Source organism: Bidens hawaiensis, unplaced genomic scaffold (assembly GCF_021521415.1).
Source record: "Bidens hawaiensis isolate Kalapana, Puna unplaced genomic scaffold, B.hawaiensis_p1.1 tig00010738_1, whole genome shotgun sequence".
Taxonomy (NCBI): Eukaryota; Viridiplantae; Streptophyta; class Magnoliopsida; order Asterales; family Asteraceae; genus Bidens; species Bidens hawaiensis.
The window spans coordinates 179,639-197,326 of NW_027491823.1; the positions used below are offsets into that span (position 1 = coordinate 179,639).

The 17,688-nt window shown below is 35.7% G+C and overlaps 1 protein-coding gene across 2 annotated transcripts; it reads right to left on the reverse strand.

Moving 5' to 3' along the window:
• Window positions 1-3,549: 3,549 nt before the first annotated feature.
• On the reverse strand, window positions 3,550-17,161 carry LOC143536134 (DUF21 domain-containing protein At1g55930, chloroplastic-like). Of its 2 annotated transcripts, XR_013135837.1 has the most exons (16): window positions 16,441-17,161; window positions 15,126-15,223; window positions 14,953-15,046; window positions 14,783-14,860; window positions 14,587-14,690; window positions 14,337-14,418; window positions 13,965-14,104; window positions 13,805-13,883; window positions 5,976-6,039; window positions 5,815-5,906; window positions 5,658-5,723; window positions 5,467-5,583; window positions 5,213-5,392; window positions 4,348-4,532; window positions 4,070-4,183; window positions 3,550-3,964 (listed from the first exon to the last, which is right to left on the reverse strand). XR_013135837.1 is itself a non-coding variant. In XM_077030191.1 (15 exons), the coding sequence occupies exons 1-14, from the start codon at window positions 16,957-16,959 to the stop codon at window positions 4,356-4,358; spliced, it is 1,890 nt and encodes a 629-aa protein (XP_076886306.1). In that variant the 5' UTR covers window positions 16,960-17,161; the 3' UTR covers window positions 3,550-4,183; window positions 4,348-4,355. The 2 variants fall into 2 exon arrangements, 1 of the variants encoding a protein (XP_076886306.1); XM_077030191.1 differs by having other exon boundaries at window positions 3,550-4,183.
• Window positions 17,162-17,688: the final 527 nt, after the last annotated feature.

Below are 17,688 nucleotides of genomic sequence, written 5' to 3' on the forward strand. Positions count from 1 at the left end.
TATTATGTTGGTTCCGCAAAAAACAAAGGAGACATTGATGGATATAAAAACATAATATGACAGGGAGGATGATATTGAAAGCACTAACTCACTGGTAAATTATTATTATTATTATTATTATTATTATTATTATTATTATTATTATTATTATTGACATAATAAAAACAAAATGGTAGTGAGTGAGGAGTAAATTAAATGCGTGTGGTCATATGAATCTGGGTGTTGGGGACATTGAAACCTGCGAATTGTGTGATGGTTTCAAACTCAATGAGAGAGTGAGAGTGAGAGAGATTAGGAGAGGAAGTTACATAATCACTAAAATGTAGGAGATTATAGAGGTGACAGTTCCACAGGAACAAATCAAAATTGTTTTATTTTAGTTTATTGTTTTTCAATTTAAGAAATCGAACAAAAAATTTATTTATTTTATATTAAAATTTCTAATGTTGAATTAGCTTGTGATTTGAAGCTTGCACGAAAAAAAGCTTTAAGTAACTCGTTCGTAATTGGCGCGGTTTAAAAATGAGTCAAGCTCGAGTTAAGATTGACCAGCTTTGTTTGATTGGTCCGTTCATTGTCTTGCTTATATTATTAAGCCTACTTTATATTTTGTAATCCAAGTAAAGGTAATTGAAATTTTTTAGGCCTTGGGTCTCTTTTTCGTCATTTGTACAGTCTCAACGTTTATCTCGTTATATTCCTTCAACTTTGAATCATGAAAATACCCATCATTCATTATTTACCCTTTGGTTTTGTTGTTAAATACACTAAAGAGAGAGGTTGGTTGTGTAAAGAAGTCGCGATGCCATCACTTTGTGCGGGGACACCATCAGTGGGGTCGCCGAGTGCAATAGGGGAGGGGAGATTCTACTTAAAGGGAGGTTTTGGAGGAGGATGTGTGAGGTCACCAAGTTACTCGATAAGCGTATTCATTTAATCAATATCTTTGAGTAGTTCTAAAACACCAAAGATACATTTCATCCACCCCTTATTTTTATTTCATTCTATTCTCATTTTCACTGGACATCACCATTGCCAACCACCAAACCACTGTGACTACCACTACCCCACCATCACCACCGTCTATCACCATCAATTTTATTTTATTATTTCGTCTTTTCTTGCCTACCAAGCAACACAAAGTAAAGATCATTGCATTTCCACTTGGTAACCAACCAACATAACTGAATGATAATGATCTGTTTCATTCCCTTATCTATTTTATTATTTTATTCTTTCTATTACCTTATATCAAAGAAACACTTGACTATGATGAGAGGTAATGCAATTTTGGGTAAACTAATATATGACATAAGTACTAGGAGAGTATTTTTCTATGTATACCCCTTGTAGGAGATGGTGTTAATTTAACATATTATACAATGTCATTATTTTTTTCCAAACAAACCCACCAATCCATCCCTATATTTTAATTCATAAAATGTTTATTTTGAATTAATGAAACATCTAGCTCTTAAAATATTACTTGGTCAGTTTACTAAACAATGATTAGTATCGAGCCCACATAGTATTCATCAACTTCTACAAAGTGGGCTTTGGCCCAATAGTCGACTAGCCTTTTATACGAGTATATACATCAGATAAGTTTTACTTTATGCCGAAAAATAAGGAAAAAGAAAAGAAAAGAAAAGGAAAAAATGATAAATTTTACTTTATTGGAATAAAATATTATTTCATACACTTTACATAATATTATAATATTTTCAACAATTTCTAATTTATCTTTTTATCCCCTCTTAATACCATGCATATTTTGGTGTTTATTTAAAATGTTAATAAAAACAGTGTACAAAAATAGCAGACGAACAATATATCCAAACAAAACCAACAAAAAACTTGAAGTTTATATGATTCCAAGTTTCAAATGTAACACCCGAAATTTGTGTGTGTGTAACAAATCATTATTATTATTTTGAAGGTGAATTTTGGGACAACAAAATTACGAGGTATAAATGAGCTTGTCAGTAGAAGATAGGAGGATAAAGTTACAACGAACTTGATGTTTGATTGTGATAAAGACGGTTTGAAGATTATGAAAAAGTTAGTAACCCTGCACCCATCCAAAGGATTGAGACCCTTTATTCTAAAAACCGTCTTTTTGACATGCAAAATGTGGTAAAACAAGTAGCATAAAGTTTGACCAAGGGAACCAAGAACAAGGTACAATAGACTAATACTAATAATCATATTAGTAACTACCAATTACATGAAATGATAAGGGAACAATTCATTTTCAATTAAGAAATAGAGATATAACTTAGAAAACTTGAGTGATTACTAAAAAGACAGTTTCTGAAGCTATTGCTTAAATGATTGATTTTTGCAATTCTCATAGAACATGCATCATATATTCATAAAGGGAACATGACCCGGTTTCACCTATAAGTAGCCTAAGGTATGGTTTCGATTCAACACTATATAAAAATTCTTTAACAAGAGCCGATTGAGTCGTTCGGTTAGACTAACTTCTCGTGTTGAATACTTGAGCATGAGACGTTTAACAAGAGCCGATCGTGTCGGCAAGATTAAACTTTTTTATAATTTGTTGCACCATTTCAAACATGTACAATAGGAACACTAGGAATAACTAGAAAACAAATGCGTAAAGATAAAAGATTAATAAACATATTATAAGATGGCAAGATGCACGCATCATTATTTGAATATTGGCTAAGGTACAATCAGACAAATTCCAAAGCATAGGATCAATAATTCTATCTTTTGTTGTGTACAATCTTTAATCATTAGTTAAACTATCAACTTGGTACTTTGTAAACCGACAAAATTCTAGTTTTAATATTCACATTAAATGTTTGATTATTATTATTATTATTATTATTAGACAAAGTAGATTATAATAACTAAAACTATAATACATATGTTAACATATAGTAATCTATTACGGATAATGTGATCATTTGCAAATGATTACTCTTTTCATTAGATTTGGATTGTTTTTAGCAACAAAAACGAAAGTTAAGAGCGTTATTAATCACAGTAACAACGTGAACTCTTATCTATAAATGAGAGAATGAGTTACAGTATAGATTATTAAAATTTAACGGCAAATTGGATTTTGATTATCCAAAGTACAATCCGTTGGCTAATAATAATTCATATTTTTAGTTTGACCAATGGCAATCCTAGCTTTCATTTTTATTGCAAAGTCAATCCCAGTAACACAATTATCACGTATTTATACTTAAACACTCAAATTCTCTCACAATGATGATTATGAACTAAATGAAGAAATGCACAAAAAAGCACGAGTATAAATTAAGAAAACATGTTTGTAGTCACAACTGTTTGTTCACTCATGGGTTACTAACAATGACCAAATACGTTACAGGTGAACAAACAGTTGAAAGTTAACTGTTTGTTTAACGGAAGGTTAGCAAAATGACCAAATATGTCACCTGTGACTGTGAGGAAACAGCTGTGACTGTATATAAAAATGCTCAAAAGTAGTGAAAATATGTAAAATTTTAATTTACCCATAAATAAATATTATTGTTTTTTATTTTGTTGAGAATTTTGGGGAACAAAGGAAAGAAGAAAGTACACAAACAAGAAACCAAGTATGCAGACCATAATATCAAACCTAACCTTATATTCCCACAAAAACAACATTCCAAATGCTATTGGATTCATTCTCCCACCCTTTACCTCCCATCAAAAAGTCCTTTTGTTCTCAAAAACTATCCTTTCTCTTTGTACCTTATGCTCAAACCGCAGATTCCGGGCCCCAGAATCAACAAAGGGAGGCTTGCACTTCAAAATATCATTATTATTTACACTTAATGTTATAATATAAAGACTCACATCACCATATGCTCAATAGAGTTAAAACAAAAGAAAAAAATCAGTAATGGTTCTTCATTCCACACAAAAACAAGGCGGCAGCAGTGGCGGTGATGGTGGTGGCGGTTCATCTATAGCTCTCCTGCAAGAAAGATTCAGGCGGTTGCAGAGAATGAGAGAAAAGAGACAAGAGATGGAGCTTTTAAAGCTATTCCCTGAGCCTGAAAGTCAAACTAGTCAACCTTACCGTTACGAGCCGCTGGTGCATCCTGACATGATGAAAACTAGACCAAATTTTCAAGATGCTGCATCTATTGGACTCAATTTATACACCAAAACAAAAAAGCAGAACCCAAAAAACCTGCAAAAACCGAACAATTTATGGACTTTTGGCAAGCGGATTCAACGAAACATGAAGTCGACACCTCGCTTCGTTTATAATAAAGCTTGCGTTTTTAGTTATTATCTTGAATATTTTTTTTGGTGTAACTATGTAAGTATAATAATAACTGTGAAAGTTGATACCTTTATTATTATTGTTTGTTATCTTCTAATAAGATGTCACCGCCACTTGAATTGTCATCGTTTCTCCATTTCTTTTTCCAAAATCTGGGCACGAGTCGAGCGGCTTCTTTGATTTCTTTTGCTGAGTTATTGTTTATTCTTTCAAATCTCACGGTATTAACTTTTCTACAATTTCCGGCTAACATCTGCAAATCAATGAGAACAATATTCATTCTTTTAACATGGCAAATTGTATAAAAAGGTAATATAGTCGTGGAAATATTACTATTTTCACATTCTAAGAAAAGAGTTCACATCATCATTGGAGGTGTAAGATTTGCTAAAAACAAACTTTAGAAAATTTGATATTGTGTTGTTTATCAAATTCAGTTCTTTTGTTGCGTAAACTACCAAAAGTGTTTTTCTAGTTGTCTTGTTTTAGTCATTACTCTTCTATTTCATACATCTTAGTCATTAAAACATAACTTCGTGTCCCGTTGAGATCAATTTGCATGCAAAAAACCGATTGTTCAAAACAATCTTTATATTGAAAAATATGTATAAATATGTTATTTTTATAAATAGTGTTAAAACTTTTATCAGAAATGTTAACTTTTTACCAATTCACAAAATGTGATATTTATGTATAAGTTAAACGACTCAGATACACAAACAAAAAGAAACAAAACAGATAAAAAGTACATTTATATGTTAATAAAAAAATCCAATTTTGAAAGTTGAATCGTTTAATTACGATATTTTCATGAATATAAATTTGACCAACATATATTTTTTTTAAGATTAGCCCTTTTCATATAAATATGTTACAAAATATAAAGTGCATTTATATAATAAGACACTGATTTCAGCAATTTAGTGAAATTACCCCAAGCTTGAATGTTTGAGATCTATCTTTTTGATCTTGACCATCATTTTCTTGTTTATTCTCTTCATCATTATCTTCTTCATTTGCCTTTTTTAAAACAACTTTAATAGTTTCACCTGTTCTTGGTATATATCCAAATGCTTCACAAATGAAACCTGAAACCGTCTCATATTGGTGATCCTGCATATAAAATATAATTCAAATTAACAAATAAAGTAATTAACAATAAATATTGAATAACATATAATGTATACCTCTGGCAACATAATATCCAAATCTTCAGAAAGTTGGTAGATTGACGTATTTGCATCAACATCAAACACTCCTTCCGCTCGCTTTACAATATTACCAGTTTTTCTCTCGATTTCCTCCTGTAATCCACTGTTATGTTAACGAATTTCTAGTACGAACATCATATATAGATAGATATTTTTTAATTATTTACCTTCGAGTCATTCTCATCAAAGATTTCACCTACAATTTCCTCGACAACATCTTCAAGGGTTACAATCTGCTTATTGAAGAACAAAGTCAAAGTCCAAGCTTGATTTAAACTGGTTAAAAAACATAAAATAAACAAAAGTCAAAGTCAATGAACATACGCCCACGGTTCCTCCATACTCATTAAGAACAACAGCCATATGAACCTTCCTGATACGGAATTCCCTCAAAAGATTCCAAACTAACATTGAATCTGCAAAAAGAAAATTACAATTAATTTAAGAGTCATGTTGACTCAACAAAAGTCAAAGTCAACTATTACCAGGAACAAAATACGCAGGCTTGTGAGCAATCTCTCCCACCACTGCAGTTTCTAGCATGTCTCCCTAAATATTTTCAAGACGAAAAAAATTCTTTACTATAAAAACCATAGTTACCAAATACGCTCCATGAGGTGTGAATTGCGTATTGGAACGGAGTGTGCCGAAACGCAATACGATGGCGTACCGAACGCTCATGAATTTGCGGACCAATTCTGATGGTAAGTCGATCCAATTTGGATCAATTTTTTAGCGTTTCGGTCAATGTTTTAGTGTTCCGATCGATTAGGATAATGAAATTATTTAATTAAATATATATTATATAAATTGGAACTATTATCTGGAAAATAAATATTATATAAATAATGGAATTATGTATAATATTATAAGTTTATAATCTGTTTTGGAATTTGGGTAAGCTTTTTTGCATAATATGTTATGGAATATTAGTTTTGGGTATGGCATTTGATTATCTGTCATGGAATTAATGTTTTGATAATTATGTATTTTGGTAATTTTTGTTTTAAACTGGTTACACCGAACCGGAATCTATGGTACACCGTACCGAAATGAACCTACCCCCCTCCGTACGAATACGTCACCTTGAGCGTATTGCGTACCCGTACCGAAGCGAACCGCGATTTAGGTAACTATATTCGGAACGCCAGTTCGGTACGGTGTACCGTATAGTTTGGTGCATCGTATACATAACAATTTAATATAGTTTTTTTTAATAAATTTCTAACATAACTTAACTTTAAATAAGCTTTATTTATGGTTAGATATGTAAATAACATCTATCTACAATATCTATAAAGTTCAGGGTAAATTTTAATTAAAAAACTGAAAGGATGAAAAATGCAAATTTCCAAATACCCATATTACATCGCAAACAATAGAAAAAAGCTGTGTCAATACCAGTGTTTTCAATCACCGGTCGTCTATTGGAATTCCATCTAATCATCGATACGGAACGCGAACTAAATCAATTGGGAACGCGAATCGAATCAATTGGGAACACGATTGATCAGCAAAACAACCATATGATTAAAACCGGGAACGATGACAGTTAACGAACCGGATCGCGTTTCCGAAGCGATTGGTACGACTCTGTACCCGATTCAGGTACGGACGATCCGGAACAAAGATCGTGGATACTTTCACGTTTCCTGTGACTATGAAGCTGACACATTTCAAAACTGTCGGTCATAGCTTACATGATGATATTATAGGCTATTTCAAAATAGAGTTTCAATTACAGGTTACGGGTCAAACATAAATAAAAGCGTTTCAAAATTTATAATTTGGGTACAGCTTTTGGTTTAGGGTTTAGTTTTGGTTAGATTGAATAGGTTGTGCAAAACAGTTTGGTTTCAAAGCTCGTGTTACCTGTTCAATTGTTCATTACAGGCACATACATAGTATTTTAATTCCTTATTCGGTCAAACATGCAGTCAAGCATTAAAAAACAAGCAGTCAAACATATATTTGAAACACACAAAATCAAGCAAATAAGTCGTTCAAACATATATTCGGTCAAACTACATTTTGAAAGTGGTCAAACAAACATATATCTAAAATACACAAAAACAAATCAAACTCATTATAATTTAGATCAAGGCCGGAACTTAGTAGGAGCCTTGTTTCGCAACGTTTTTCAGTATATGGCTGGCGGCATGTTCCACCTCTTGGTCATCATCCCCGTCGTCACGCTGCTTGTCTAAGGTAGACGAGAGAACCCTAGTCCGAACGACGTCCATGAAGCGCGTCATACGCAAGGCCGATGCGTTTTGTTATGTAAAGCGGCGAAGGCGGTCAACTGTCACCCCGGTCTTGTTTAAAATGGCTACTCTGAAACAGGGGGCTGGTGTGGGCCCCTTCTGCTCGGGATGGGTGGTTGTATCGGTTGGTGGTGGTGCTTGTTGCTGCCTGTTTTTAATCGGTGGGCCCAGCAGGGCTTGTATGAGATACCGGTTGAAGAGAGAGTCTCGAACCTGTCAAAATACGCGCTCACATGGAAGGATGACGCGATGACTTTGACTAGAAGCGTGTTTGAGGTTCAGATGACCGAGGCAACCAGCAGCGAGACGAGAGTCCAGGTGACGTATGCCAACACCCCAGCCAGCCGCCACGCGACCAACACGAGCGCGAGGCAGAGGGCGTTGTGGACCCGCCTTTAGCCCGTAGACGAAGTACAACACCTTCTTACGCAGCACAAAACGCCTCTCAATGGATAAGATTAGTCCCCGTAGAGCCCAGCCGGAAACGAGGCGGCCAAACAACAGTACTAGGGTCATGAGGGCCCACCGCCAGAACGCCATTCCGAATAATTCAAAGTTTTTAAGGACGGAGAGGGTGAGAGTGCATGTAAAAAATGCAACAATGAATACCAAGGCAGCAGCATGAATAAACAGGGAACACCCATCATACTTTGTGTTGTTGTTCCCTGATATTGGACGTTTGGTTTAGGCCGGACAATCAAGGTGTTCCCTGTTTATTCATGCTGCTGCTTTGGTATTCATTGTTGCATTTTTTACCTGCACCCTCACCCTCCCCGTCCTTAAAATCCTTGAATTATTCGGAATGGCGTTTTGGCGGTGGGCCCTCATGACCCTGGTACTGTTGTTAGGCCGCCTCATTTCCGGCTGGGCTCTACGGTGACTAATCTTATCCATTGAGAGGCGTTTTGTGCTGCGTAGGAAGGTGTTGTACTTCGTCTACGGGCTAAAGGTTGGGGTCCACAACGCCCTCTGCCTCGCGCTCGTGTTGGTCGCGTGGCGGCTGGCTTTTGATGACAAGGTCAGACTGTTTGGACGGGATCATCGGGCGTTGGCATACGTCACCCGGACTCTCGCCTCGTTGCGGGTTGCCTCGGTCATCTGGACCTCAAAGACGCTTCTGGTCAAAGTCATAGCGTCATCCTTCCACGTGAGCGCGTATTTTGACAGGGTTCGAGACTCTCTTCAACCAGTTTCTCATTCAAGCCCTGCTGGGCTCACCGATTAAAAGCAGGCAGCAACAAGCACCACCGCCACCAACCGATACAACCACCCATCCCGAGCAGGAGAGGCCCATACCAGCCCCCCGTTTCTGGGCAGCCATTTTAAACAAGACTGGGGTGACGGTTGGCCGCCTTCGCTGCTTTACACAACAAAACGCATCGGCCCTGCGTATGACACGCCTCATGGACGTCGTTCGGACTAGGGTTCTCTCGTCTACCTTAGACAAGCAGCGGGACGACGGGGATGATGACCAAGAGGTGGAACGTGCCGTCAACCATATACTAAAAAAAGTTGCGAAACAAGGCTCCCAGTACGTTCCAGCCTTGATCTAAACTATAATAAGTTTGATTTGTTTTTGTGTGTTTCAGATTATGTTTGTTTTACTACTTGTTTGACCACTTTCAAAATGTAGTTTGAACGACTTATTTGCTTGATTTTGTGTGTTTCAAATATATGTTTGACTGCTTGTTTGTTAATGTTTGACTACATGTTTGCTAATGTTTGACCGAATAAGGAATTAAAATACTATGTATGTGCCTGTAATGAACAATTGAACAGGTAGCACGAGTTTTGAAACCAAACAGTTTTGCACAACCTATTCAATCTAACCAAAACTATACCCTAAACCATAAGCCGTACCCAAATCATAAAATCTGAAACGCTTTTATTTATGTTTGACCCATAACCTGAAATTGAAACTCTATTTTGAAATAGCCTAAAATATCATGGTGTAAGCTATGACCGACAGTTTTGAAATGTGTCAGCTTCATAGCCACAGAAAACGTGAAAGTACCCACGATCTTCATTCCGGATCGTCCGTACCTGAATCGGGTACAGAGTGAACCAATCGCTTTGGAAACACGATCCAGTTCGTTAACTGTCATTGTTCTCGGTTTCAATCATATCGTTTTTTTTTGCTGATCAATCGTGTTCCCAATTGATTCGATTCGCGTTCCCAATTGGTTCGTGTTCCGTATTGATTTCAATCGATGATTAGATGGAATTCCAATAGACGACTGGTGATTGAAAAAACACCGGTATTGACGCAGCTTTTTTCTGTTGTTTACGATGTAATCTGGGTATTTGGAAATTTGCATTTTCCATCCTTTAAGTTAGTTTTTTAATTAAAATTTACCCTTAACTTTATAGATATTGTAGATAGATGTTATTTACATATTAAACCAAGGTTAAGTTCAAATAAGAAGTTTGATTTTCCTAAGAAGACTAGGAAGGATGGTATTTTAGTCTACTACCTTAATATTGAAAACCCATTTAATTTAATTTCAAAAACCCACTTAATTAATCTTAAAAACCCACTTAAATTTTCACTCATCTCCTACAACAACCACCGCCCGCTGCCACTACCGTGCCAGAAAAGTCTTCGGAAATTTCGCTGAAAAACTTCACCGGAAAATTCGTCGAACAGTCAACGGTAAACAATCCCCGGAAAATTTCACCGGAAAAATCGCCGAACAATTTACCGAAAATTTGCCGAAAAACAATTACCGAAAAACAATTTACCGAACAATTTACCGAAAATTTGCCGAAAAACAATTACCGGAAATGATCAACCGAAAATTGCCACCGGATAAAACACAATGAAAAACACTAAGAAAAAATACAATGTAAAAAACACAATGGAAAAAAACACTATGAAAATAAAAACACAATGACAAAAACACAATGAAAAACACAATTAAATAACACAATGTAAAATACACAATGCAAAAAACACTATGAAAAAATAAAACACAATTGTATAACACAATTTTGGTAAAACACAATTTGTAAAAACCCACGAAAATGTTTTAATTTTTATATAGCAATTGGTACTCATATAAAAGATAAAAAAACACTCGTTATTAAGATGAAATTGTTTTTTAAAGAAAATATCGTATAAAAAAGTAATAAACGTTATAAAATGATGGGGGAATTTGACATGTGTCTTGCATGCGGAGAGAGAAAGTCAACAAATGTGTTATCCCTATTATACCCTTACCCTTGTTTTACATTTGATTTTCTCTCTAATCTAATCTCAACCATCCATATTCAAAATCAATGGACAAGATTACTTCTTATCCTTCATACAAAAACAATACTTCCTATTATAACCTAACCCTATTAAACCATAAATAAAGCTTACTTAAAATTAACTTTAAATTATGTTAGAAACTTAAGAAAATTATTAAAAAAATCTATATTAAATTGTTATGTATACGATACGATGCACCAAACTATACGGTACACCGTATCGCGTACCGAATTGGCGTTCCGAATGAGCCTTGTGACACCCGGTAAATTCCCAATCCCTTAAACCAAGTAATCAACCTAAATATTAGGTAATTATGTTATATGCGCCTTGCGCGAGCGCGCCATATTAGTTCAGCGCGTGCATTTGTTATGTGCGCCCTGCGCGAGCGCGCTATGTTAATCAGCGCGTGCATTTGTTATGTGCGCCCTGCGCGAGCGCGCTATGTTAATCAGCGCGTGCATTTGTTATGTGCGCCCTGCGCGAGCGCGCTATGTTAATCAGCGCGTGCATTTGTTATGTGCGCCCTGCGCGAGCGCGCTATGTTAATCAGCGCGTGCATTTGTTGTGTGCGCCCTGCGCGAAAGCGCCGTGTTAAGAACCAGCGGGGGCATATGTTATATGCGCCATGCGCGAATGTTTTGGCTTTATGTTTTCATGTAACTTAACGTTATGTTGTCTAATGGGTTGACCATCCCGCATGATGCTAAGGCGGGTGCATCCTAAATCGTTTATGCGCGTGCGGAAGGGAACTAACCTCCCCGCATGGCGGGAACATTGAGAGCTAGTTTGTCTGAAGCTCCAAGATGGAATTGACTTCAACATGACTGATCACTATGTTGAAATACCAAGACCACCTGGAGAATCTACAAATGAAACTCAATGTCCCTAACTGCGAGAAGGTTACGCACCTACCCGCAGCAAAGAAATGTCCTTCACGCAGAAAGCTATGCGCACAAAGTGATACGCGCAGAACACTTAGTCTATTCTCCAGATGTAAGGAGATTACTCCCGCCCAAAAGGAAACAGTAGCGTGTTTCAGAGATTTTCCACTCTTTACTGTACACTGACAAAAGTACCTGAAAAAGCATACTGTAACATGAAAAGTCAACTGTCAGCCACCCTACTCCCACCAACCACAGACCTGCATGTCCTGACCAAATCAAATCAAAATCTTTTATCCACTACTCCACTTTTAAATAAATAATAATAATTTCCATACTTTATCATCATTACACCTAGATATGAAAAGATTACAATCCCCTAAAGCAAGGGATTGTGTTCCCTTGAGTTTGCCTATAAATATGTAACCTAAATTATCACCCAAACACACTTCAAACTTCTCTCTTAAGAACTGCAACTTGCACTAATCATCTCCCAAGCATCCGTTGTTTTCGTTTCCGATCCTGTTACCAGGTAAGTCAAGAATATAACCTTGAGATCTGCTTTCCAACCCTTATATTCTCCTAATTCTTGATCTTAATATATATACTTCTTGTTATTTAATCGCATTCTAGACCTTCAATTCCGAGGCCAACACCAAGAAAACCCGAATCTCGATTAATCCCTTAACAAGAACCACAGGTGAGTCTCACAGCCCCTATTTTCACTATTTTCACTGTTTTTAAACTGTTTTCGGGGCGAGGGACACGTGCTTAAATTACGACTTATCATGGTATACTTACAAGTTATGTAAACAATTGTGTTTAAATTATGTTCCATGATGAGCAATGCAAACGGTTATCTATGGTTTACGATGTATGTGCGCCAGAACTCGAGTAAGTGATCACTTTACCATTGGAACTCTAAGGGTAGGGACTGCTGGTTTGATCCGCCCACTCGTAGGGGTCGCACCTCTTACACAGACGAGTGCCTAGTATGGTCATGGGGCAGTACTATGGGTTTGAGCCCGCTCGTAGAGGTCGCTCCTCTTACGCAGACGAGCGCCTTGTTTTCCGGCACAACGTCCGCGCGTAACCCGCGGGACGGTATTACAGTATTATTCGCTCGTAGTGGCAGCGCCACTTACACAGACGAGCACGGTTTTTCAGAAGTGTCCGCGCGTAACCCGCGGGACGGTATTACTTATTTCGCTCGTAGTGGCAGCGCCACTTACACAGACGAGCACAGTTCCCAGAAATGTTCGCGCGTAACCCGCGGAACGATTTTATCAGAATATGTTGATAGAACTATGATTTACCAAGCATGTGTTTTAATAATGCTATCAGAATTATGTTTCAGAATGATTTTTATCAAATTATGACGCGATACGATTTATCAAGTTACTAAAACTTGTGAACTCACTCAGTTTATACTGATTCAAATGTTTTACGTGTCTTTCAGGAGATAACTAAGTAGCGCATGGAGTCACACTTAGAGCACCTCACGCTGAACATCTAAAACTAGCTTTTTGGAAGATTTTAGTTCTATCCCTTCGATGCGCGTGGTTGTTCTCGCCGCGCAAGGGGATATGGCGTGGAAATCTTCAACAGTTTTTATATTTGGATGTTTTTATGTAATCTTTAATCAATGTAATGTATTTGTATTAAACATTTCATGCGCAATGAAAATCTTATCTTGAATGTTTGCAATGGCCCGTGCTTAAGTATCAATCCCCACTCGCGCGCGCCCGGCTGTTTCCGCCGATCAGGGCCGGGTGTGACAAGCCTACCCCCTCTCGTACCGAATTTTAAACATGTACGAACCGCGTACCCATTTTCGTACCACATACCGGAACGTACTGCGATCCATTTGACTATGATAAAAACATAAATATAACACCTAAAAATAAGAATCTTACCTTCTTAATAAGTTCTAACAAATCCATTGCATAGGCTACACCCACAATTTTATCAATTCGCTGCTCAAATACTGGAACCCTGTAAGTGCAAGTAATAACTGTTTTCACTAAATATGTATTTGGAAATATTGACATTAAAATAAAAAATTTCAATAATTACCTAGAATATTGATGAGTCACCCATAAGTGATGAAAATCAACTAATGTTGCACTAGAATCAACTGCAACTACATCTACAAGTGGGGTCATAACCTCTTTCACATGGGTGTCTTTTATTTCCAACACATTCTCAATCATATCCTGCATAAATAACACGTTAATTAATTATTATAAGTATAATTACAATAATAATAATTTTAATCTTTGAATAAAAGCAATTTAGAAGGTTGTATGCATTAAAAGAGATCCATTTGACCTCTACCCTTTTTAGCATTTTTTTCCTTCTGGTTTTAACCCGTTTCTGATTAAAATAATTAAAAAAACCCCGAATTGACCAGTTTAGTAAATGGGTCGAAAATGCCACGTCATATACCTGTTCTTCCTCTTCAATGGCCCCACTTAACTCAGCCACCCTTAACATCAACTTGAGTTCATCTTCAGTGACAGATGGTTCGCTGATCCATAGTTTGATTGGAAACAAAATAAAAAACGATATGTTATAAACTTGAGTATGTATGTATGTATTACATACATAGTATGTACGTACGTACGTACGTATGTATGTATGTATGTATGTATATTAGTATCATTATATATATACACAACAATAATTAATTATTTACCTTTTTCCTTTCAAGCCAAGAATTTTAAGCATAACCATCGAAAGAAATGTCACAACTCTTCCAACTGGATATAAAACCACAGAAAGCCAAGCAACCGGTCGAACCTATGTAATATTTGTGACACTAAATATATTAATATTAAATAATATAAATTAATATTAATATTAATATATAAATACAAACAAATTATGCTTACCATGGCTCTAGCAACGGCGGTAGCATTATGAACAGCTATACTTTTGGGAGTAATCTCAGTGAAAAGTAAAACAACCACCTAAATCAAAACCACCAAACAATTTAGCTTTTTTGATATGAACTCGTGTTTTATGCATTTAATCCTAAAATATTAGATTTTTAAATACAAACCGTCATAACACCAGTTGCTGCACTGACCCCAGCTTCACCAAAAACTGTTGTGGCTGCTTCAGTGAAAAGTGCAGTAGCTCCAATGTTGACCACACTGCACAAAATATTATTTTAATTTATCAATAATAATAATAATAATAATTCATTAATTTCTTTAAAGATGGGATTTTTACGTGGTGCCAATGAGAATAGTGGTGAGGAAACGAGTGATGTCGGTACGAAGCAACTTGAAAACACCATTTCCTCCTTCCTTTTCTGCTAACTCTCTCACCTGCAAATAATATCAATATTCATTTGACCTGTAAACAAACTGCACCAGACGTTTACTTACCCAATCAGCATTTAAATCCACTTATTAGTTATCAGTAAAATTAGGTGTATAATTGACTAAATGAGGCAAGCCACTCGCAAGGCTATAGTTGTTAAAATCGGTCGCTTTTGGCGCTTAAGCGCATTTAATGGGCGAAGCGAATTAATTGCGATTTTAATGCATCGCTATTAAAAGCGCTGACCTGTAACTATTCTCAAATGGTATGCGTGTTATTTATTAAATGACATTTAACCCACCTCTTCCTATTCTCAGGTAAAAATTAAAACTCCCATGATTTAAGGCTCAACCTCTTCCTATTCTCAGATAAAACTAAAACTCCACTATTTAAGGGTTCAACTAGTTTATTATTTAATAATATAAAAATTTCTATACGTTTTAATTCTTTTTTCTTATATTTATTATTTAGTTTTTTTATAAATAACACAACAATATATGTTGTTTAGTACTTAGTCATGTTTATCATAATAACATAATAACACAATGTATGTTGTTTAGTATTTAGTCATGTTTATCATAATTTGATATATAAAATAATAATAGTTATATAATACTTATATAACTATTATTATTTTATATATCAAATTATGATAAACATGACTAAATACTATGAACTGTTTCAAGAATGAATCTTTTTTTTCTTGTTAAGATGTTCTACTTTATTTAAAATTTTGTTTTTTTAATGTGCGCTTTTTTTTAAAAAAAATCGGGCGCTTTTTTAGCGCTTTTATTCTGGGCGCTAGAAAAAGCCTCAACGCTTTCTAGCGCTTATCGCATTTGATAACTATGTCGCAAGCTACTCTAGATCAGTTCACAAAAAGCTCGAATTGAGCCCAGCATAAACGAGCTCGAACCTATGATTTATGTAATTTTTATTAAATATATATTTCTATATTTCTTTAATGATTGTTATTGTATACAATATTATGACAAATTTTTTAAATATAATATATGTTACATTATATCTAAAACTATAATTAAAAGATACATAAGTATAATATATATACAAACATATATAAGTTAATTAATTAATTAATAAGTAATAAACGAGCCCAGCTCGAGCTCGAAAAAACTACTCACGATTTGAGCTTGAGCAATAGAAGCTTGAAACAAGCCAACGAAATTATACATACAACAAACAAATATACATACAAACATACCTTCCATGGCGAAAGAGTGGTAATAGAAGTTTCAGCCAACGAAAAGAAAGCCGATAATCCCAAAAGTGCAGCCAAAATCAAACCTTGCTCTCTAAACACTCTCATAATCTGAGGAAACTTGGGCCCATTAACAAACTCTTTAACACAAACAACACCCTTCTGTGCAAAAACCCCTAACCCACCACCAGCATCCATTGCCAAAGCCTTTTGACATCTAATTACACCTAAAACCAACAAACCCACCATCAACTCACGTCTAATTAAGCCTGCAAACCTGTCAAGATCGTATTTTTTTGACGAATTGATGGTAGATTGGTCACATTCGAGTTGATTGTGGATTGAATTCGTTGAGTAAACTCTGGGGGTGAATATATTGATGGGCTTTGTAATCTGAAGCTTATGTTTTGATGTTGAATTTGAATAATAATATTGATGGTATCGAATTGGGGGTAAATGTTTGGGTGGTGTTGTAGAGGTGAAATGGATGAAAGGTGATGCTTTGAGGAGTGTTGAATTCATGTTGTTTGGAAGAATTAAGAAATTGAGATTTTGGAATTAGGGTTTAGGGTTTAGAATCGATGAAATGAGAGTGATGAAACGGTAGGTGACGAATAATTAAACGATTAAATAAATTTTGAATTGTATAAACCAGTTAAGGGTGTATTTTGTATTTTTATCATAGTTAAAATTAGTAAATAAAGAAAATGAAAAATATAATATACATAATTGAATATTTTACTGATTAAATTACCCGGAAACGAAAACTGGTTGGGTATTGGTATTAATATTTTATATGAAAACCCGAGTTGTTTCATATAGCTTGGATACTCACTTAAACGAACTTTAAACGAGTGCTAAAAATACTATACCTTATTTCCAAGCTTAACATGACCTAAAAATGATTTGTGAATGGTTCTAACGCCATCAGAATGCTTGATCAAAGTCTCATACTGCCTTAGAGCACCTTGAACTTGCTTAAACTTGTTTAGAACTTCAAGAACACTATCTTAGCTTGATTTTTGGTTTATGTGATGATAATCACATTGTGGTGCATGAAACGGACGTGATATGGGGTGTATTTATTGGGCATGGATGAAGAGATGAGTCAACAATCATGTATGGCTACGTAGCATTCAATATTGACACCCTTGTTGAGTTGGGTGATTAGACTGACCGTCTAAAGATGAGACGCTCCGTCTCCTAAGAAGCACGGGGACGGCTGTGATGATTGAGTACCCATCCTGGGGA